Source organism: Ctenopharyngodon idella, chromosome 1 (genome assembly GCF_019924925.1).
Source record: "Ctenopharyngodon idella isolate HZGC_01 chromosome 1, HZGC01, whole genome shotgun sequence".
Classification (NCBI taxonomy): domain Eukaryota; kingdom Metazoa; phylum Chordata; class Actinopteri; order Cypriniformes; family Xenocyprididae; genus Ctenopharyngodon; species Ctenopharyngodon idella.
The window spans coordinates 17,274,151-17,297,855 of NC_067220.1; the positions used below are offsets into that span (position 1 = coordinate 17,274,151).

A 23,705-nucleotide genomic window follows, 5' to 3' on the forward strand; every position below is an offset into this window, starting at 1 on the left:
TCCAGTCAATACCCAAAGAACAAAATGAAGTCCCACCCTATATTTTAGCTTGGATAAATGTCAAAATAAGGAAGAAAATATTATTCAAACTTCTGTTTCATGCCGACTTTAATAGTGGTGTATCCCTAATAGTTGCAACTGTTGCTTATGTCATCTTTAATTGCAAACTCTGATTGAAAATTAATTACTAGGTTGCTTTGCCACTACAAATTACTGTTACTGTAAATGCCTTTAACAGGTCCTTTATACGCTGTTTAATGTAAATTTGCTACATGCGCATATAATACATATAGGGCCAGATTTAATAAACGGCAAATTAGTGTAGAGCACAATTCCAAAAAAGTGCAAATGGGAGTGGAAAGTTCTGTGCGTGATCTACCGAGGACGCACAAATTAAAGAAAACAGATGCAGCCGGATCATGTCCATAATGACCAACGCAATCTACCAAGAGTAGCGTAAATTAGGTACATAACACGCACAGTTTCTGCCAATCTCATGTTAATCTTGAGTACCTATCGAGTAGTATAACATCCTTCATATCTCCGAAGAATCTTTATTTTTATTAGATTTATAAAAGACAGATACGCTGTACCGAGTCTTTCCAAAAACAGCCAAGCTCCTGGAGGCGTGCCGTGAACGTCTGCAAGCTATCGATTGTCAGCTAAACAAATGTATTTAAACACACACAATACATCATCGCATTATCCCTGGATAACTTTTGAATCACTAAAAAGAATATAGCGTATATTGAATGATGAATAATGAATTTATGAATTCACTACATTCATGTTGTTTACATTATATGCACAGACATATGATGCAGTTTTACTTACCACCTGCGGTTCCGACTCATGACCAGGATGTTTATTGCTGTGAACGCTCCATCTTTCAGTTTCAAACTGGGCCTTGTTTGTAAAAAAAAAAAAGCCGATGCTGAGGGCTCGAGCAGCCACGGAAAAACACGAGATATTCTCCATTCATTTTAACCAATAAAAAATTGATTGCAACTATCAGACACGACTTTATCCTTATTTTGATTGTTAATTTAAGGCGGTTTCTATGGATATTTTAATAATATCCTTATAATAATAATAATAATATCCTCTTTCTCAAGCAAGTCCTGTGCAGGGCTGTCGACGACTTCCGTAAAGCCAAACGAAGCGCGTTGATGGGCGTGCTCTTGCTCTCTCGCTCTAGTCGATTTGTGCGCACGCTCTTCCGGGAGAAGTGCCCATACTAGGAATTCCATGCTCGAAAAAAAACTGTCCAAAGTCTGTGAGAGTATTTTTGGCACAGAAATACTCTGTTATTCGTACAACTCGTTTTTTTGAAACGTTGGCCATGTTTAGCATGATAATCCAAGTCTTTAACAGTGTAAATAAGTCAGAATGCGTGAAATAGCATTAGACCCCCCTTTTAAGAAATGCCTTTTGGGCATTAAATATTGGCGCAAATACCGGTAAATTGACTAGTGCAAACCATAGTAAATCACCTTGCAAGGGAAACTGAAATGGAAACTGAAAGGGAAACTTCTACAAATGCCTATGTAATAAGGTCATCCGCAAAAGTAGCTGTGCCCATGCCTTTTCAGCGCTAATTTTTCACTGCATGTTTTTAGTAAATCCTGACAGTCGTTTTTTTAATGCCAAAAGAGAGTTTGTGCTGGTGCAAGCTGTTAGAAAATCTGGCCCTTAGTTGTGGAAAGCAAATTTATTAGTAGAATAATCTAAAATATTTCAGCATTTGCATGTTTGTGACTTATCTGAGCACATATTTGTGTGTGTAGTGTGGCTTTGATATGCTCTATTGAGTGTTCTGCAGGAGGTTAATGGTGTAAAGCTAATGTGAAGCTTTTTCTGAGAGACACAAACCACGCAAAGACTCCTTTCTCAACCTCAAGTGTTGCCCTTCTATCTCTCTCTCAGCTCTGAAATGGCTGCCATTCACACACACAGTTAGGGTGCATTTGGGAACGTTGCCCGGGTCTGCCCACTGTAGAGCACATCTTTGTGTATGTGCTCATTTATCTATGTAGCTGTGGCACAGACTGTTTTGTGCTTGTTAGTAGGCCTTGAGAACTTTTTGTATGTACATTCATCTGCATGTGCATTTCTTTAAGAGTGTGTGCTTTAACATGTGTTCGAGACCCTTAATGAGGAATGTGGCACCTCAGTCTCAGATACGAGGTGTTGCATTCCTGCCTGCTAAATGATACCTCTTCTAAAGTCCATCAATAGCCTTCCGTCTGAGTGAGGGAGAGTTCAAGTGAGCCAGAAAGAGAAAATAGCCCTTCTTTTTTTCCCGAGCAGAACAGAAGTGTTTTAGAGGAAAGAGTGTCATTTACCCAGGCACTTTGATGCTCTTTTTTGCTGTTTTCTTTCTGATTTTATCCTTTTTTTTTTAGTGGCAGTGTGGCGGCGCTATCATTATATGTGAGATTTCACTATGGGTTTATTGTAAGAGTACAGTGGTTAGCAGAGAGGATTTTAGCTGAGGGTCACGCGCTTGCTCTCAGTGAGACAAGCACAAGCTGTAAGTACAGCTCAAATAATGAAATCTTTGGGTAAAATTCATTTTATTTTTTCAGATACAAAGAGGGTAAATATCATCTGATGGCTAATGAAATTAAGGTGCCTGCAAAGAGTACTAATTCATCCCAGTTTACTGGTGTTTCCACCAGGCTTCTTAACTAGCTTAACTAGAGTCCCGTGGTCAACTAGCTTCACTGGAAATACAATATTGTCTGACCAAACTAGCATTAACATCATAAACCTTTCTTTCTTTCTTTCTTTCTTTCTTTCTTTCTTTCTTTTCTTTCTTTCTTTCTTTCTTTCTTTCTTTCTTTCTTTCTTTCTTTCTTTCTTTCTTTCTTTCTTTCTTTCTTTCTTTCTTTCTTTCTTTCTTTCTTTCTTTCTTTCTTTCTTTCTTTCTTTCTTTCTTTCTTTCTTCTTTCTTTCTTTCTTTCTTTCTTTCTTTCTTTCTTTCTTTCTTTCTTTCCATTTGCTCCCGCATCTTCTAGCCTCCTTCTTGTTTTTCTTTTTCCAAAAATGGCTGAACTGTAATTTTCTTTGGCTAGCTTAGCCCACGTTGCAGGAGACCACTGTTTTTTTGGCCCAGGAAGAAATGGATTGTGGGTACGAACATGGGCGTCTTTTTAGCAGCATGTTCTTAAGGTCCATCCAGCAGACGTACACCTCAGCGGTATACACATATGCTCACGTGGAACAATATCTAGGGGAAGGGCGTTCATTTCGGCCAAGAGATTTGTTTTAGCTTAATAGGCATCCCTCATATGCAATATATATTCATGTGAACTTGTGAAAGTATTTAATAGTGGAAAAAGAGTCATATCTGCATATTCTGAACACCAAACTCTTGGGAGACACTTAAAAGCTGCCTAACTTTTTATAAGCTGCCTAACTCAATAACTCAGAATATCAGCCACATATTGTTACTTTACAAAGCCTAACAGTGGGATATATATATATATATATATATATTGCTTGTAAATTCCTATAAAACCCTGTTAAATGTGCCTATTTAATGTCCTTTTCCATTCTAGTCAAGTTCTTGGTCTATAAACGTAGCATTGCCTTTAATATAACGTTTTAAAGTGTAGAGATTTTGATGACTGCCCGCATTCAGAGTTTATTTTCATTCCCATGTATGACTGCGAGAGCTAAGGAGAGAGAGATGGTTAGCAACCTAACACAGTTTTGACCAGGAGCAGGAGGCGTGTTGTGGCCAGGCTATTTCTGCTGCCTGCATGTGCGCCATTGATGGCTTCTGGTTTCGGAAATCCTTTTTCTGCACTAATCAGACGTGGTGCGGTCGGCAGGCGTCTCTCGTGTGGCTGGGGCTGGCAAAGTCCGCCGCGTGCTCTGCCCCATCTAATGTACAATTATACTGACGGAGAAACACAAGTCTGCTTATTATCTGCAATCGAGACGCTCTTTACAGAAATGTGTGCTCATTTGCATTGTTCGATCTGCCTGTCTGCCCGTTTATACAGACTTCTTTGGGTCCGGTGCTTGAATTCACTTCCAGTTGAATTTCCTTTTAGCTCTGATTCTATTTTGCTGTAATATAAAGCAAAGCTCTTGAGAGAAATCTTCAAAAACCCACCTCAGAAAAACATACACCTACTAACAGATCCACACACAGAGTAAACGCAGAGATGGTTACATTGACATTTCACTCATCTTTTCAGTGCTTGAAGCAATTTATAATGAGTGTTGTGTGTTTGGTTGAAGGTAGTGTGTGAGGTTTGTGTTGTCTGTTTTGTGTGAGTGTGTGTTTAAAGCATGTGTGTGTGTGTGTTTAGCTTTAAAACAATCCTGACACATGCACAATGCCCTTTTCTGTAGTTATGTGCAGCTGAATTTAACGTTTGTGTGTGGGGTGGGGGTTGGGTTACTCAACAAAATTGCACCCAGAAGTTAAATAAATCAGACAAAACCTACCTTCGAGCAGATCCTCAGAGATAAAATTGTATTATTATTACAAAATTGTTGTTAAAAAAATGTAGCCATTTCAGAATGAGGCCCTAACTTGGAAATTTTAATGGGGTTATTAAATTGTTATTAAATTGTGCTCATGTGTTTGCAGGTCTGGTTACTACTACGTCTCGGAAGCTGGACAGAGAACAGCAGGATGAACATATTCTGGAGGTAAAAACACCTAGATACATCTGCTGATCACATGTTCACAACACACTTCCTAAGAGCAAACAATCACATTCCTAGAAACGCATATTTCGAGAGGTCCTAAAAGGATCCTTTTTTTCTTCTAAGGGAATGTTCTAGGTTAAAGTTAATCTATATGTGCAGCAACTCTGGTGTGCTGTTGATAACTGCAAGAAATAATTTCTTTAAAACATGTACAAAAATGCTTTTGCAATTGAAGTCTAAGGGCAACCGTTGTACATTTCACAAACCTTTGTTCATTTGTTACTGTTGAAAAGTTTGGGGTCAGTATGATTTTTGAAATGTTTTTGAAGTCTTTTATGATCAACTAGGCTGCATTTTTTTTATTATGAAATATTACAATTTAAAACAACTCTTTTCTGTTTTAATATATTTTAAAAATCATTTTATTCCTGTGATGGCAAAGTTGAATTTTCAGCATCAGTCTTCAGTGTCACATGATCCTTTAGAAATCATCCTAAAATGCTGATATGATGCTAAAGAAACATTTCTTATTGTTATCAATGTTGCAAACAGTTAAGCTGCTTACTATTTTTGTCTAAACCATACTAATACTTTTTTTAAAGATTCTTTAAAGAATAGAAAGTTTAAAAAAAAAAACAGCATTTATCTGAAATATGTATGTATATTTAGTAACATTACAAAAATGTTTTTACTGTCACTTATTTAATTTAATGCATCCTTGCTGAATACAATTATTAATTTCTAAAAAAATATCTTACTGATCCCAAACTTTTGAACATTGGTATATAATAAAATATAATATTATGTAATGTCATTTTTAAGCAACTTTTACACATTTTTGTTCTTAACTTATTGTTGAACCCTGTTTTGTAGTTTAACCTACAAAACTTTAACCTAGAATGTTATTTTAAAGGAATCTCCCTGGGAGCAAAGGAAAAAGCCTAATAAGGGGGAGATGATTAAAAAACTTCAGCCTTTAAAAAACTTCAAGACACAAGTCACCAAACTAAACTGTGCACGTGAGCAGACTGCATTTTCCCCCCTCCATTCCTTCCAACATGCTTCTGTGGGGATTTAGATATCCGGTGTGTGTGGAGGGTAGGTGTGTGTGTATATGCGTGTGGGGGTTTGCCTTTGTTCTCTCTCAGTGTACCGTCTCGGGATTAGGCAGGCCAGAACAGGAAGCGTCACCCTGCCCAGCCAAAGTTTATACTTGTGGATTTTAATTGAGCTGCAAGCTTCTCTCATTCGCTCTCTCTCCCTCTTTTTCTCAATAACTCTTTACCACCCTTTCCCTTTCTTCCCCAAAAACCAACCACAGTTTGCTGATACTTCAAGTTGTGCACAAAAGACTTCAGAGATTGATGCTACTTTAATTATCATTATAGATTGTGCAATTCAAGGCCTGTGGCATGTAGTTTAATTTGGCAAATTTGCACCAGCCCTTCCCAGTTCTTTCATGCCCATTTCTGCAACTTTAATTGTATTGTAAATGACAAGAGGGATGCGGACAGGAAATAAAACCAGGGAGGATGGTACACCCTGCAGCAAATGCTCATCCAGTGTCTGTCCTCCCTTCTTCTCTCCATGCCTCAGTGATGTGAAGAGCTCCTCTTGACTTCAAAGCAAAGCCTGCTGACCGATAGACAGTAGGCTTGTAATTAGCTAATGCCAACAATTCAGCTAAATATTAGTAGTGCCAAGATCCCCTCAAGGTTAAAACTGTTCCACTGGTTTTTAATTAACTAAGCTTTTTATTTATTTATTTTTTTTAACTGTTGAGATTGGAGTTTGGTGGTGCGTGTAGTTTCATTCGACTTAGATGCCGTATATCAGCTGCCTTAACTGTAAGGAGCTGTAAAGAATGCTTTTCACCTAACATTGTCTATTACCCTTTTAATTGCACTTTTAAATAGAAAAGCAAGGCTGCATTAATTGGTGGCCAGCCCAATCACATTTAAAGTCTCTATGGGTTTATTGAGTAAATGCAAACACATATATCCACATTGGGAGATATTTGAGCTATATGCTTTTTGAAGTATCAAATATGTAACTGAACACAAGAACACAGACTGTTTTAAACAGGCCTCTACGAGCTTTCATGTTTGCGGTTGCTAGATGTCAAGATTTTAAATCCCCCAATCAGGGGATACATTTTCCTGGTATACTTAAGAAAATGTGCTACTTGAGAGATTCTGCTCAAATGAAAGTTTCATACAGCCAGTCTGTACACATGTTCTGTTTGCTGCGATCAAATCTGCGATCAAACCTGTTTAGTAATAAACTGTAATAAATCCAAACATAAATCTCGACTACATTGTTTGCGATTGTGGTTGCAGAATCAATGCTCTTATGCAACCACTGTTGCGTGTGACAGTATGAAGTCTTTTTGCTGTTGTTTTAATAGAAAAACATTAAAGGGATAGTTCAACCAAAAATGAAAATTGTCATTTACTCACCCTCAAGTTGTTACAAACCTGTATGAATTTCTTTCTTCTGCTGAACACAAAAGCAGATATTTTGAAGAATATGGGTAACCAAACTGTTGATGGGCCCCATTGACTTCCATAGTATGGAAAAAAAAAAAAAAAAAAAATACTATGGAAGCCAGTGGGGCCCATCGACTGTTTGATTACTATTAGGAATTTTACTGTTCACATTTTTGAGAGAAGTTTCTTGTTTTACCCATTTTCATAATGTAGACTAGAGAGTGTGTTAATTTATATTATAAATAGCCTATAATAAATCAGGAAATTAGATGAGGTAAAATAAACCATGCATGTGAGTTGACTTCCTCTTGATTTGTGCTTATAGGTGAAAGTGCACAAATTCTGATAAAAAAATAAAAATACATTTTTCAAATGACAAATAATATTGCTTATAATTTTAAGCAAAATAATTGTGATTCTCAATTTAAACATTATGCAGCAAGACAACATTTTTCATTGTCTAAAACTAGACTAATATGGCCAGACATTTAGTCGACTAAAACTTGACTAAACAAAAACAGGACAAGGTTGACTAAATATGCTAAAAACTAAAAAAAAAAAAAAAAAGTACATTTGACACAGGGCTAAAGTCAGACTAAATGAAAAAAAAAAAAAAAATAGCTGACAAAATTAATGCTACTGTAAATCATAAGATTACTAATACAAGTGAACTTATCAACTGTTTTGTTCCAAAATCTATAGTTTTTTTTTTTTTTTGGTTCCAAAATGTATAGTTATAAAAATATTAATGGTCTTAATAACATTGTTCAGACAACATGCATCATGAAGTGATTTTGTAGGATTTCCCATTAAAAAATTCTTTCAGCCAGTAGAATCACTTTTTAGGTCTTTGGCGATCTCATCAGGCAGACTGAATTGTTCATTACAGTCACAATAAATTTACCCTCTCTACAGCACTTCCTCTAAAAGAATATTAAAATAAAACAAAAAACTTGACAGACTGACTAGTCTGTTGGATATCTGGTCCGTGGAAACAGAAAGATTATAATGTGATTTTTGGATACATTTCTCTTGTTTGAAGCAACTGTCTTTTTTGTTCAAACACCTTCTTGGACTGTTATGATCTCATGCTTAATTTGATTACCGCACTGCTTTAGACCGGCTGAGGGAAAGGCTAATAAACAAATGACCGTCAGTCCAGTCACTGTTCACACGCATTCTTCTGGATCCTGTTTCTCCTCTTTTTTTTCCTCGCACTGCTCCGGTGGCCCACTGCAGTAGTCATGACAACTCTGGCAGTTTGGGTTTTTGGCTGGTGTTTAGTCAGGGGTCCAGCAACAGGAAGTTCTTTATTGACATATTTCCTCCAGGGGTCTTGTCTCACCCAGCCTCTCACCCAGGAGTCTGGCTGTCTCTCTCCCAGGGGCAGTGCAATCCTGCTGGGCACAGCACTGCAGGGGACGGGGGAATGAGCTGGTGCTCAGGGGTTCGCTGAGGTTAGTTGGAGGCAGAAGATGCCTGGGGGGAGAGGGAGGGACAGTTATACGGGGCCAGGGTGAGGGCATTTGAGTGTATGTGTGTGTGAGATATATGGGAGAGAGCCCTGCAAACTTTCACACACACTTAAGAGCTGGGAAGGAAGGTGTAAGGTGCAAATGCTCCTAAAGGGGGAAGGGAGGGAAATTTGAGAAAATAAAGAACAGAGAGAGAGCTACTCTGGAACATGTTGAGGCATGCATAGCCCTGTTGCTCTTTGAACTTCTAAAACCAAACAAGAAAGTATGCCCACGATACACTTAAGTTGATTTGCAAAGAAATGTAATTTATTTCTTGGAATTCACTCTGAATGACTGAGGATGTAGGGCGTTGCTTTGCCTGTCTTCCAGGCATGTGAATTGCGTTACTGCCTTGAAAGCTCTGAACACATATCTAATGTTCAAGATGCTTGCACCTATTACTGGTGATTCATTGCAATGACTTCTGAATCTGTTCACCTAAAAAAAAAAAAAAAAAAAAAAAAAAAAAAAAAAAAATTGTTCACTGATTCATTCTTTTGGCATCATTACACCAGTATGTGTAGACAATCCTTTTGTGTGTTATGAGTGAGTCATTGAATCATCCAATCAACAAATCGCCTTTCATAGCTTATAACAACAAAAAACATGCCCCTTTTTGTTCATTTGCATAAATGTCATGTAAGACTGCAAATCTTACGTCTTGTTCAGGAGAGTTGTGCTTTAACTTTAAGCAATTATTTTCACCCCTCGGATGATTTTACTCAGGCTAGCACCACAGAAAATGTAAAAATCTAGTTATATAAATGATGTTCAAAGCAGACATGATATAATTTTTTTATTAAACTGGAAATTTAATTTCAACTGTCTGAATTCTTTCCAGTTGCTGGTAAACGTTTTAAAAAAGCAATGCATTGCAGGCATACAAAAAAGCTCAGCTTGGGAGAGAGGAATGTTGGAGCTGACTGAGTCCCTTGTCTTTCCTATTCAATTAAATCTGTTTGGTCAAAACACTTGGACAGCACTGGACATCTTTGAAAACAAATATACATTATAGGTCTACTTGTTGTTCACACCAAAAGCACAGTTTTTATAGTGTTGAACAGATGCTTTATATGTCTGTGCCGGCCTGTTATTAATCTGCTTCAGCCATAGAAAGCGGTAGTTTGTATTTTGCACTCAAAGCTACACAAGTCTGCTGAGTTCATTAGAAGGAAATAGTGTGCATGTCTGCATCTCTGTGTGTGTTTGTATTCATCAGCTTATGCACCAGCGTACCATTAAGCTGCCTCAAATGGGCATTTTCCGAGATTAACTGAAGATATCCAGAGGAAATTAATGAGCTGGTTAACGGATACCAGCTGAGATTGGACACGGCGTTCTGAGCTTGAGTATATGCTCAACAAACCACCAGTGTCTGCTTAATGCCGCCGTCTCTGCTCATTTGGAAGAACTCCTGTACCTATTACTGTTCATATTGTTGACAAAAGTGCTTTGCTGTTAGAACTGGTGTGAACTTTTTATCTTTTCATTTTTTGTCACTATAGTGCACTTGCAGTACAATTGAACTAAATCGATCTAATGCCTTTTTGAATAATGTATGAAGTACTCATTTCTAGTTCTTTTAAAAACACAATTCGATTTGATGATAGGGTTAGCTTTGAGAAAAATAAAAAGCACACTCATTTTGAGGCCATGTAGCCTGTTTGGCTATCACATTCATGATGGTATTTTTCATCAGATGTCATAAAAGAGAAATTATGTAGGAAAAACGTCATCCCGCAATCACACAGAGTAATGCATAACAGTCTGTTCTAACCCCCGGAAACCCTTCCCGCCTTTCTGCACGTCTCTGAAAAGATTGCTTGACAGCTAAGCGCACAGGGAATTACTTCAATTTTGTCAGCCAATTGACTTAGATAGGAACACTTGCCCCCGTGTTCCGAACAGGAGATTTTTCTTTACCTCTGAACGACGATTGATTGAAGCGCTCGCTATAATGAAGGTTTTCAATCACTTGTGTCAGATATTCTTGAGTGTGTTCTATTATTGTCCTGTGCACCTCTTTTAGTACTGCTCATTTTGTCACTCTAATTGAAAATGTTCATTATGACACCGGCTCTCTTGGGTTTTGGGGTTATTCAACATGAAAGGAAAGAAAACTAGAACTGAGTGAATGAATCTTTCCGCCCCCTCGATTACAGCATTTTCTATCAGCCCCCTGAAGCTTTCTATTCAAACAAAGGAAACTTTTAAAGGAATGTGCAAAAGTACATATTTTCAAAACCATCTAGTCAGTGGGTTGCCTGAACAAGTCAACTAATTGGTCTTAAGAATACACTCTATAATCTATCGATCCGTCTATCTGTCCGTCTATCTGTCTGTGATGAAAATGAGTTTAAAGGAGCATTATAACTTCACATTCCACAATCTTACGTTACAGATCACGGTGTCTGATCAGGGCGTTCCTGTAAAGTCCACTACTGTTCGAGTCATTGTCAAAGTTCTGGATGAGAACGACAACAAACCACAGTTTATGGAGAAAGTCTACAAAATCAAACTCCCAGAGCGAGAAAGGCCAGAGAAAGAGCGTGCGCTCAAGAGAGATCCTGTGTACCGCGTCATCGCCTCAGATCGAGACGAAGGCCCAAATGCTGAGATCTCCTACAGCATCGAGGACGGAGACGAACAGGGAAAGTTCTTCATTGAGCCCAAAACTGGCTTGGTTTCCTTTAAGAAGACTTCTTCTGCTGGAGATTATGATATCTTAACGGTGAGGACGTACACTTTCTGTAGCAAATATTCTGTTATTTGTATTAGCACACTTGGAAACATTAGAAATGTGCAAATAGCAAGATATTAAAAATAACTGCATGCTTTTTTTTATTGTAAATATATTTGTTTTCTATCTTGAGTTAAAGCATTTAAGGAGGTCATTATTATGTCCTAGAAATCTGAGATCTCAGAATTGACACACACTACCTTTTTCCTGAATGTCCCTCCGATTGAAGTTTTACGAGCGCAAAATGAACTTCCTGCCCGCCCATGTGGCCAGTGACATTTTTGCCAGACCTCCTATTGTTTCATTACCTAACATCTGTCGTTTTCCAAAGGTCTCAGTGACAGGTGTTCTGGTAACGTTCTGTCTTTCCCGCATTTAGTAGTGTTCAGATAGTTGTATCTCTCCTTTATTGAGCTTAAAGTCTAGAATACCACTAACAGAATTGCAAAAATTATTATTGTTCCCAAACATATGAATCCCAAACCCATCATTCTTACAATTTTTGAGATCAACACTTATTTTATGGCTTCAGTTGGCTTCCATATATTTGAAAACATTGCTGTTACATTAATTACTATAATAAATAACACTGTTATTCTATTCGTTTTATTCTTTGATTTGACATGTCTTTATTCAACATTTATCCTTCAGATTAAAGCAGTGGATAATGGCCGTCCCCAGAAATCGTCCACCTGCCGTCTACACATCGAATGGATCCCCAAGCCGGAGCCGAATACAATTCCTTTGGCATTTGACGAGCCGTTTTACTCCTTTTCTGTCATGGAGAGCGACCCCGTGGCACACATGGTCGGGGTCATCACCATGGATTCTGTTGACACGCCAGTCTGGTTTGAAATAACAGGTATGGTGGAGGTGAATCCTCCTGAGTTTGTTGTGTGTGCTTGTTTGACAGCATTTATGCTAAAGCTTGGATCCTAATAAATGTCTTTGTTATTACACAAATTTGTTACAAACTGAAATGATTAAATCTTCTAATGAGACACTTTAGATGAATTTTCTTTGCATGAATTAACTTCTATCTTTGTGTTTATCTTCTCAATAGAATTGGCATAATACGACTTAATAGTTTGCATCCTTTTCCTGTCCCTTTATCTTTTAACCAATCTATCACTGACAACCTTTACTTTCTCTCTCTTTTCTACTTGTTCTCCTTCTTTATTTTGGAATGGTTTGGTTTCTTCTGCTTCTCTCCTCCTGCTTTCCTCCTCTTGTTTGTCTCCTTGCTCCTCTTCTTGGCTTTGGAAGAGGACATAGCGGCTAAAGAACTGTTTTACATCGTTCAGATGGCTTGCGACCTGAACTGCACTGCAGAAGGTATCTGCCGCAGATCTCCTAATACTACTGTGCGTGGCCAATTATGAGATCTGTCATGTGCTTTTGTACTCGTGCTGTTGTGATTGTTTCACATTGGTTGCACCAGGTCCCAAGTTTTGATTCTTTCTCACTAAGGGCTTATGAGCTGGCAATGAAAGAGTTACAAATTTAAATTTAAATCAAAATTAGTAGTCTCTATCCACCCTATGAGATTGTCTTAGTATTGCATACATAAAGCGTAGCTTATTTTCTTTGCCAGCCTGTGCACTTAGTGTTGTTCACTTTGAAGGCCCAGTGCTCTCATTTTCTTTAATGTATGGTGTTTTTATTATTGTTAAATTTATGTTTGGTCATATAATCAGAAAATAATTATATACTGCTGGTGATTCAGTGGCTGCTGGCAAGATCAAAAGAGTAGGATGACTGATACATATGTATAATACAAATTAATGATATCAAATGAATGTTTACTCAAAATTCACATATATTATCCTTCGGCAAAGCTGTTGGTGTTTTTAAAATGACAAATAAAGAATTTTAAAATACTGATTAATTCTTAGCTTTTCCTTGTGACAGTTCCAAAATCTGTCCATAGACAGTTAATCAACTAAGCAGAATGGTTTTTGACCGATATATATCTCTGTACACATTCTTATATGAGTGAAATGGCTAATTTATGTATATCTATTACTAAATTTAATATTACTTTATTTCAAAATACATTAAAAAATACATTTTCACATGCAATGACTTGAATACACCTCTTCTTCTTCAAGGAACAAGCTTTTCTGTACACTTCAAAATAAATTTATAAAGAAATGATATAAAGAAAAATCAGCAAACCTGCTTCACTACCTAATTTTTATTTTGACACTCTTATTATTTACTCTCATTAATCCATATTTTTAATAATATGTAAATATTATATCTTTCGGGTTTTGACGCACTAATGCGCGGATATGGTAGATAGCGATTATTGTGGTTTACACAAAAAGTGTGAAACAGTTGCAGCAAAGCCACAGACGTGACACTCTGACTTTTGCCACCTGTGCAGTTCTCCTTTTCTCTCTCCTGTCTTCAACTGCCTAACTTGTTATGATGGCCATCTAATTTCCTGTCCATTTTGGTTGTGGTGAAAACCTCCTCTCAACAGGTGGTAATTCTGACAGTCGATTTGAGGTGGGGAAGGCGAGTGGGACGGTGATTGTGGCCCAAGCGCTGGACGCCGAGCAGAAATCCCATTACAACCTGACGGTGGACGCAACAGATGGCACCAGATCTGTCAGCACGCAGGTAATTGAATTGCTAATGAAGTGTTTATGGAAGCTGAGCATTGTGCGCTTACCATAGAGGCCTGGGCTTCTTTTTTGAGATCACTATGAGGGGCAAAACATGTCTCAGATTTTTTGTGCATGTACACGGTGGCAAGGAAGAAAAAGCAACCCAAGCATTTCTAACTTTCCAAATTGAGTTTCCTCTTTTGGCTGCACTGGCACTATAGGTCCCAAAGGTCTTTTCTGTATAAGCTCATATCAGCCTTCAAGATTACTGTCTTGCTATTGATGTGGTTGTCGATAGGTATAGTGAAAGCACAAAATACAATAATTAAACCTGATTCAAATACATGTTTTGCAGTGATTGTAGAGGTATATTTATAGATATGCCTTGTACAGGTTGAGTGCAGGCCAAGTCATAAGTTTTTTTCTGGGAAAAAGGGTTGAAATACCAGGCATTGGATAATTTCTCTAGTTAGAATCAGGTCAGATATTGTACATTTTTTGATTTCTAAAGGTTCTCTGAATGTTCTTCAAATACCTCACGTCACAACATGCTGGCAGACATTCCTTGGCCTGGCGGATGGAGAGTTTTTGGCCAGGGTTCCTGGAATCTTCCATTGTCTCATTCCTGGAGCGTGCGAGGAGGATGAAGCCGTCTGGCTCCCTGCTCTTTCATTTCGCTTCCCCTGACAGTCTCGCTCTTTTTCTTTAATTCTGTTGTATATTTATCTTAGGAGAACATTAACCACACCTTTCAATAATGTGAATTACAAAGTTGATGCTGCAAGGTTTTTCAAACTTATCAATTTACTTTGATCTTTGCATTTGTTACAAATAAGATGATGATGACACTTACTCAGCAAATGCCAAGTTATTTGCCAAAAAAAAAAGTTTGGGGAAAGAAATCATTTGGACATCCACATTTTTCTATATAAAGTTGCCTTTGAACCCATTTTATCTATTTTGGATTAAAAATTGGATGACAGATGCTAACACTGTCTTGTAAGGTTTGTGTGTAATTTTAACACTACTGAAATTAAATTTGTGTGAATAGAAAGTGCATAATGAACATTCTCTAATCAAAGTATCTACTTGAATCAAAGAACACCAGCTGAGTCAGTTGATCAGTATATTTTATTGGTAACACTTTACAATAAGGTTCATTAGTTAACATGAACTAATAATGAACTGCACTTACACAGCTTTTATTAATCTTTGTTAATGTTAATTTCAACATTTACTAATACATTATTAAAATCTTTTTAACATTAGTTAATGCACTGTGAACTAACATGAACAAACAATGAACAACTGTATTCTAATTAACTAACATTAACAAAGATTAGTAAATACAGTAACAAATGTATTGCTCATGGTTACTTCATGTTAGTTAATCCATTAACTAATGTTTAACTAATGAACCTTAATGTAAAGTGTTACCATTTTATTAAACCGATTTAAAACATTATACCATATGTATTACTTTTGCTCTAAATACACATTCCTAAAAAACTAAATAGTACCAAATTAGTGAGACTATGGTGTATTTAAGTAACATTACTACTTTGAGGCATGCTTTTTTGTGAGTTAAATGGTTAATATAATGTAATTGGAGGAGAATGTAAATATCTGACCTTTTATATTCATTTTGATAGTATAATCTCATCATTTTCATAAGTCCATTCAGTTGTTTTTTTACCAGAATATTACCAGGATTTGTAGTAGTCGTTATGATAACTCAGATTTGTGAGTTATGGCAGAAAGTGTAAAAAACGTTGCCACTGGTCTTCCCTACATCATTTATATCACCTCTAAACTGGCCACATAGTTCATGTGCTGATTTCCTGTTGGAGCATGAGTAAATCTTTGCATATGGTCCTAAAGAGGTCACTGAAGAGCGGGGCTCGCTGGATGAGGACTGTGTTTTTGCCCTCACTCTTGTGAACAGAGCCTGCATTGTGAGCAGATCCCCAACCCCCCTCCCGGGATATGTTTAGGCAACACTGTCGGAACTCTCTTGTGATCAAGCAGACCACTGTGGCCAACGATACCACCGAACACATACATTCCTGCACGCAAAATTAACTGCCACGAATATCCTGAACCAAAGACCACCCCCGCCCCCTCCAAATCTCTCTCCCTCTTATTGACAAAATTTCCAAACACAAAGGCAGTGATGTGACACTCCTTGCGCTGCAGCTCTTCAAAGCGTCTCTCGATTGGCCCTGCTTAATCTGAAACTGTTGTTGGACCCTCGAACCTTTCAAGTCGAATCAGTTACAGTTGTCACATTCTCAGGGCACAGAGTGCAAACTTAGGTGCCCTGCATCTGGCTTTGGCTGGAGCTGCTTGTGCACATATTTTTGGGGGTTTTGACTCTTTTGTGTTGGGTTTGTCATGTTGATGTGGTGATTAATCATTACTGTTTGAGGTTCAGTTATGTATTCGTTGACCCATGACGACTGAGGCTTTGATGGTAAATTTTAATCAGGCTCTAAATTAGTGATTGCGTGTCTAATGTCAGTTTTGTCGGTTGATCTACTCCATTTAATCCCCTGTAATAAAAACTGGTATTTCTTTTGTAAAGTCTGAAAATCTGTAGATCTTTTGTAAGTCTGAAAATCAACAGCAGACAAGAGCTTTTGGGTGATTCTCACAGTATGTGTGGATCATATTTCACCCCAATATCAAAAGGCAGAGAACATATATTTTTCTTATGTTTTTTTTTTTTTTTTTTTTTTCCAGTATTCAGGCAACCCCTAATAGAGGAGCAGCCAAAAGTGAGATATTTTTTGCAATATTCAGATTTTTTGACATAACAGCAAATAATGTAAGTGATGTAAAAAAAATAAATAAATAAATTAAATGATCCTAAAAACAATTTATTTTCTTTATGCAAAATATAATATATTATAATGAAAATATAATTCAAAATATAATTTCTCTCTTTTTTTTTTTTTTCTTTTTTTTTTGTGATGAAATATTACCTGGACATATTCTGCTAACTGATACTATAAACAAAACTAAATTGCAGAATCTATAGCTTGTTTTAACTTTTGCCAGGTGTCTCAGTACTGCTTTAACAGTACTAGACTAGGGAACACAAGTTTGTTTTACTTTTGCAGATGTCCTTGGTACATTAGATCACCCTGACAGGAGTTTTCAGCTTGCTGGCTAATTAGCATTGACAAAAGTCAGTTTATACTCAACACTTTCTAATATCTCTGTAAACACTCAGGCAGGTGCTGGAAAGCAAACTAGACCAAACGAACAAATCAAGCAAATATTTGCCCTTAAAACATTAAAGAGGCGATATTAAGTGTACGCCTGCAAGCTTTCATCTCGCCCTACAAAGCAAGAGAAAGATGGATGAGTAATATAACCCATTTGAAACTTGTTTCATCTTTGATTTCTACATTGACCAACTAATGAGTTTGGCTCCGAGAAGCACTTGTTTTGGAACAGCTGCATCTAAATAAAAGCAGGTTCCAAAGTCAATTTGAGCATGTGACCAAGGAAGTATATCTGCAACTTTATCATGTGCCAGTTGTGTTTGAAAGAAAACACAAAGTTAAACAGATTACAGCTGACAAGGAGGGGATTTTTATTTATTTGTTTGATTTATCTGCATGAATTTCGTTACCCTTGCAACCCACCAAATGCACGTTTTTAATCATAAATCTGCATTCAGGCTCCGCTTTTGCCTTTGTATGTCTAGTGACCCTCTCCTGAAGCGATTAGCTTTCTCCTCCTCGTGGAGCCGCATATCTTTGTTTAAATCAAAGTCATGTGTATTCCACATGGGCTTGCCAGACCTTCTCCATGCTCTATTTTCATTGTTTTTGCCATTTATCTCCACACTTTTTTTTTTTATCTCTCTTTCACCCCAATCTCAACAAAAGCACCACATTTCAGACAGGCAATGAGGGATTATGATTATTTTGGAAGGGAAGAAAAGAATGCAGAGGGGGAGGAAAGTGTATGCTGGGTGTAATCCTATTTTAGGCCTTCTGAGTGAATGTGTAGCAACTCTGTCTGTTTGCGACTGTGCCAAAGTCATTTTCTCTAAGACATGTCACATACAAAGAAATATGGGGATCTGGGTGAACAGTGCCCATTTCTGCCTGTGATTTCTTACTCATGAATTTGTGTACAATATATACAACTGTTTGGGGTTGGTAGCATTTTTTCTCTTATGCTAACAAGGCTGCTTTTTTTTTTTTTTTTTTTTTTGATATGAATATTACGATTGAAAAACTGATTTCTATTTTAATATATTTTAAAATGTAAATTATTTTCAGCAGCCATTACTCCAGTCTTAAGTGTCATATGATCCTTCAGAAATTATTTTAAGATGTTGATTCGGTGCTCAAGAGACATGTCTTTTTATTATCATTGTTGAAAGTTTTGCTACTTGTAATCAATTTAATGCATCCTTGTTAAATAAAAGTATAAATTTCTATATATAACAAAATCTTATTGACCCCAAACTTGCACGCTAGTGTAATATAATAACTATGCCTGCCACAGTACCTGTGCCTGGCAAAATACAGATGTTAAATCTAATAAATAGCATGCATATACAGTCAAACCAAAAATTATTCAGACATTTTTATTATTATTTTTTTTTTTTTACTAGTGGGTGCAGGACACTACAGTTCATTTATGTAAGTGAGGATAGCAAAATAAAGTAAACTGTGACATATTATATCCAAAAATTCCCAAAAAGTGGACTACCAGTAAAATTGATAAAAAAAAAAAAAATTTGGGACCAAAATTATTCGGACACTTTGACCTGACCATGTTTTGCTTAAGTGTTATCTGACATATTTAAGATTATTTTTTTCTGAAACAGTTTAAACTGTCCGATCTTGTCATATTTTATTATCATTTTTTTTTTTTTTTTTTTAACTATAGTGAATAAACTGTAATAATGAATGAAATGTTCAAGGTGTCTGAATAAATTTTGGTTTGACTGTAATTGTGCGAGAGTTTTCAAGGTATGTGCATGCCTATGATTCAATAACACCCTGATCGAGACAAACAAGGCATTGAGGCGACCACGAAGGTCAAGCATTAGAGATTAGCTGAACAAATTGGGTTATGACTGCAAAATGGAACAATTTCCAAGAGACAAAAATGTGACCAATTTTAAATGCAATTTAGTCTGAAGTCTAAAATTACATCTGTTGCTAAAAGTAGCGCTGGTATGTTCCATGTTAGAATTGTCCAGTGTGTGTGTAGACTGGATTAGAACATAATATAATAAATGTTAAGTTTTAACTCAGTCTAAGAGATGTCCATGTGTGAGAGGTAATGCCTGTTTAAGTGGTAGGAGTTTGTAACAGGAATTTCACTTCAATAGTAGGCTTCCGGCTTCTGGAATAGCCCCCCCTTAGGGATCATCTCATGTGTGTGTGTGTGTGTATATATCACGTTCACACATACACCTTCATTTTCATATATAGTGTTACATTCCTTTCTGCTTTTCTCTCTCTCTCTCTCTCTCTCTCTCTCTCTCTCTCTCTCTCTCTCTCTCTCTCTCTCTCTCTCTCTCTCTTACTTCTTATTGTGCCTCACTTCTGTTTCTCATCTTTCTGCTTTTCTGTCTTTCACACACGCATCCTTCTTCATCTGTCATTCACACTCTCTGATCTTTTTCTTTAATCACTCCCTCACTCACCACTTCCTCTCGAATCCCTCCATCTGTCCTTCTTTCTCTATGTGTGTTAGACATTAGTGAAGCTCCTTTGAGTTTTTTCAATGTACATTTGCATCACAGTCGCAAAGCCTGTCGTTCTGCTTCTAAAGCATCATGGAAAGCAGGCAGGATATAAACAAATACAAGCTGCAAGCTTCATCTATTTACACCGGTGCTTCAGTTGACTGTCTGTGCTGGCATGATTTACAAAAAAAAAAAAGAAAAAGAGCCAGGCTGGCAAGGCCAGGGCCAGACGGCATGTCTCCAGGGTAAGGTGTGAGAAAGAAGGCAAGAGAAGAGAGAAAAAGGCAAAGATTTCTCTTCCTCGACCTTTGGCATTCGATAAAACCAAACATGTTCTTCAGGGACAGGGGACGTGCTGATGCTGTCAGGACAAGTGTGAGCATTGCCCACACTCACACCCACATGGGCTAATCTTGAGCTGAGAGCAAGTGGCAGCTAACAGCTAAGTGTGTGTGTATATATATATATAATATATATATATATATATATATATATACACACACACACACACACACACACACAAACATACATTTTATTTTGGGCTGCATCCATCAAACGTTGAAATATATGTTCCAAAGTGAAACAACATTTAACAGAGATGATGCCTTACGAAGTGTTCAAACCCATCACAAAAGCTTATTGTGAATCAGAATGTTTGACAAATAAAGTGTCTTATTTTATTGTGAATTATATTTTATATATTTAAGTTTGGGTTAAGCAAGAGTTGTTTTTTTTTTTTTTTTTTTAAGAAATTAATACTTTTATTCAGCAAGGATGCATTACATTGTTCAAAAGTGACAGTAAAGACTCACAAAAAAAAATCAAAACTGTTTTCAACTGTGATGATAGTCAGAAATGTTTACTGTATTTTTGATCAAATAAATGCTGTGAGCATGAGACTTCTTTTAAAAACATTAAAAAATCGTGCCGACCCCCAAACTTTTCAACAGTAGTGTATATGCTAGATAGATGTTAAATATAAGGCAAATGTTTTTGTGACATTTATGATTTAGAGTAGAGCTGGCAAGTACCTCACGATAAGAAATACATTAGATTCAATACATGGTGATGCATTACTATTATATTTCGATTGTGACTGAAACTGCGGCAAATGCTCAACAGAGACCAAACATCAGTACCAATTTTACGTTTGACTCACTTTGCATTTGTCTAGTACAACGCCTCTTAAAAGAGGCTCTGACCTCATTGAGAAATGCCTGAAGAGATGCTTATTTATAAGACCTGCATCTTCAATAACTGAGCTCTCGAAAATGTAATGAACTATAATAGATGAATTAGGAACTGGGATTATATTGAATGTATTGTAATATATTGATATGTCACTGTATTAGCACAAGCCAAGTTTAGAGTATATGAGAATCTGCTCTTGAAATATCTGTTTGTACACAAATATGATGCTTAGAATAGAGCGTCAGGCTTTCCAGACTATGCACTCTTTTACGGTTGCTTATCGGTAGATTCATTCAAATTGTAAATCTGTGACATACCAAAGCTGTCCCTCATATTCCAACTTTCACTCCTGTTCAGTCACTTGAAAACATATGTCACTAGAGGGACGCATATGTGGCCAATCTATTCTAAAGATTCTGGTTTAAATCAGTGGATCCACTGAACTGTAACCTTTTTTTTGTGTGTGCGTTTTATGTAAAACAGCGCCACCTGATGGCTGGCATGTTGAACTCTAATAATTAAATTCATTTCACCCTTTTGTTCTCCATCCTGGTTTAATAAAAGTATGTCTGATTGTATAAACACAGCTCATTTAAGCACACACACATTTTCAGTCTACACTAGCTGCTCTGGTTGTGTTGAGTATGGAGCTCCCTGTCCACTCACTTATCCACAACCAGAAGCCAAATAGATGGATGGTTGACTTTGGGGGGGGAAAAAATAACTGAAAGAAAAAGACGATAAATGTGTGCACACAGTTGGTGTGTGTGTTTTTGTGCCTCAGAATGACAGCTCATAAATTATTTTACTGCATTAGCCTATGCACAAGAAGTGTGTGTATTGAGTATTGCTAAAAAGTCAAAATGCTCATAAGTATGCAGTGGAATAACCTTGGCATTTCACTCGCTGTAGGACTTTTAACTGTTAATGAAACACATCCCAGTGCATTCACGATACAATCATCCCTAACCAAAGAAAATGTCAACATGCAATGTTATCACAACCAGCCACAACTCATTTGGATTCATGTCGGTTTGCTAACATTCATTACTGAATGTAAGTCATAAGTAACCAGGCATTTAAATTATTGCCTGAGTTAATACAGGTATTGATCCGGCCTATATTAAAGCAGCCATGATAGGAGTTCTGATTCCCTGAGGTATGAGACAGCAAACATAAATTAAGTGCAATGTCATAATGTCCAAATCTACGCCTTTTTATAAAATTAATAGTCCCTGTATAGTCTGAACAACTTGTAGTTGATTAATCTGTCTTAAAGATGCTCTATATAATTAGGCTGGTTATCATGTCAACTAAACATTGATCAGATGAGGTACCTGACAGATATTCTACAAATAGACTGAATTCGGTTAAGACTGATGTCACGTGTCACCAATTCAGGCTTCAAACTCTCTATCAAATCCCAAATATACATAGTGTTAATATACACTTATAGTGTGCTGTAGTACTCTGAAAAAATCATGATCCTAAACTTTATCTCCATACAGAAATTCATTATGTCACAATTTAACAACCAGATAACTTTTCATTCATATTTGCATAAAGCCATCATAGTCCTCAATCAGAGACCTACAGATTATGCCCAACCTTGCTCACAGCAAGGTGATTTGAAATCTAGTAGTAATTGTCTAGAAATATATTGTTGAATATTTGTTACAAAAGCTGTGCTTTGATGGCTGTAGCCGCGGTGCTTTAAAGAGGAAGAATTTAGACAGCCAACCTTCCTGAGAGGGTTTAACTGAGCTGACAGGCACAGAGATGTGAGGTTTTGTCTTTTAATTCATCCTTTTGAATGTATCAATACTAAAAACATGGATAAATGTATATAAACTTACTAATCAACCGCATTGAACAATTAGTTGGCTGTTAGACTGGCCTATCCTCATCCTAATGAAAAGAAATTGTTATGCTGTAAATATATTTAACAAGGCCTTACAGTTTCTAAATTATTTACTTTACCTTTTATTGTATGTTTTTACAGGTTCTTATTAAAGTGATTGACACCAACAACCATCGTCCTCAGTTCTCTAAGTCTAAGTATGAAGTGAATGTCCCTGAAGATACCCCACCTGAGACGGAAGTGTTACGGATTACAGCTACAGACCAGGATGAAAAGAACAAGCTTACCTTCACCCTCCTCAGCAGCACTGACCCATTCAGTCTACGCAAGTTCAGACTAGATCCTGGAACAGGAGTATTGTACACTGCAGAGAGACTAGACCATGAAACCATGCACCAACATACACTAACTGTCATGGTAAGATCATGTGGTCTGCTATTTACATCATCTGTCCAATTGATTTTTCTGTCTGATTTAGAAATGTTCAGCTAGTCAGCCATCCCTCAGCGTAAACTATCCTGGCAGTTTATATTTGAATTAGTTCGTGAGACATTGAGATGACTTTTCTAAGGGCTTGCAAGTGTTTGATGTGTTTCACATAAGCTGGTAATTAAAGTGTTGAAATTACTGGAGAATTGCCTTTTTTTTACCCTTTCCTCTGCCCTCCACACTGCAGGTACGAGATCAGGACATTCCTGTAAAGCGGAACCTGGTGCGTGTGATTGTAAATGTGCAGGACACCAATGACAATGCACCTTGGTTCTCTGGTTCACCATATGTGGGCCGTGTGTTTGAATCTGCTGCCATCGGCTCTGCTGTGCTTCAGGTCTCTGCTCTTGACAAAGACAAAGGCCAGAATGCTGAGATCATCTATAGCATTGAGTCAGGTAATTCATCTG

The 23,705-nt window shown here is 37.1% G+C and overlaps 1 protein-coding gene across 10 annotated transcripts in view; it reads left to right on the forward strand.

Annotated features, from left to right (window-relative positions):
• Nucleotides 1-23,705, forward strand: part of fat1a (FAT atypical cadherin 1a) — an 88,961-nt gene that overhangs the window by 37,249 nt on the left and 28,007 nt on the right. For 8 of the 10 annotated variants that reach the window (XR_007931362.1, XR_007931357.1, XR_007931373.1 and 5 more), the window contains 7 exons: nucleotides 4,610-4,671; nucleotides 11,079-11,408; nucleotides 12,069-12,279; nucleotides 12,684-12,752; nucleotides 13,906-14,045; nucleotides 22,948-23,223; nucleotides 23,483-23,693. Coding sequence is in view for 7 of the 10 variants with exons in the window: in XM_051903939.1 (XP_051759899.1) it covers nucleotides 4,610-4,671; nucleotides 11,079-11,408; nucleotides 12,069-12,279; nucleotides 12,684-12,752; nucleotides 13,906-14,045; nucleotides 22,948-23,223; nucleotides 23,483-23,693 (1,299 nt within the window). In the remaining 3 variants the exon portion in view is untranslated. The remainder of the gene's footprint in view (nucleotides 1-4,609; nucleotides 4,672-11,078; nucleotides 11,409-12,068; nucleotides 12,280-12,683; nucleotides 12,753-13,905; nucleotides 14,046-22,947; nucleotides 23,224-23,482; nucleotides 23,694-23,705) is intronic. The other 2 variants (XM_051903576.1, XM_051903660.1) reach the window with 1 other exon arrangement.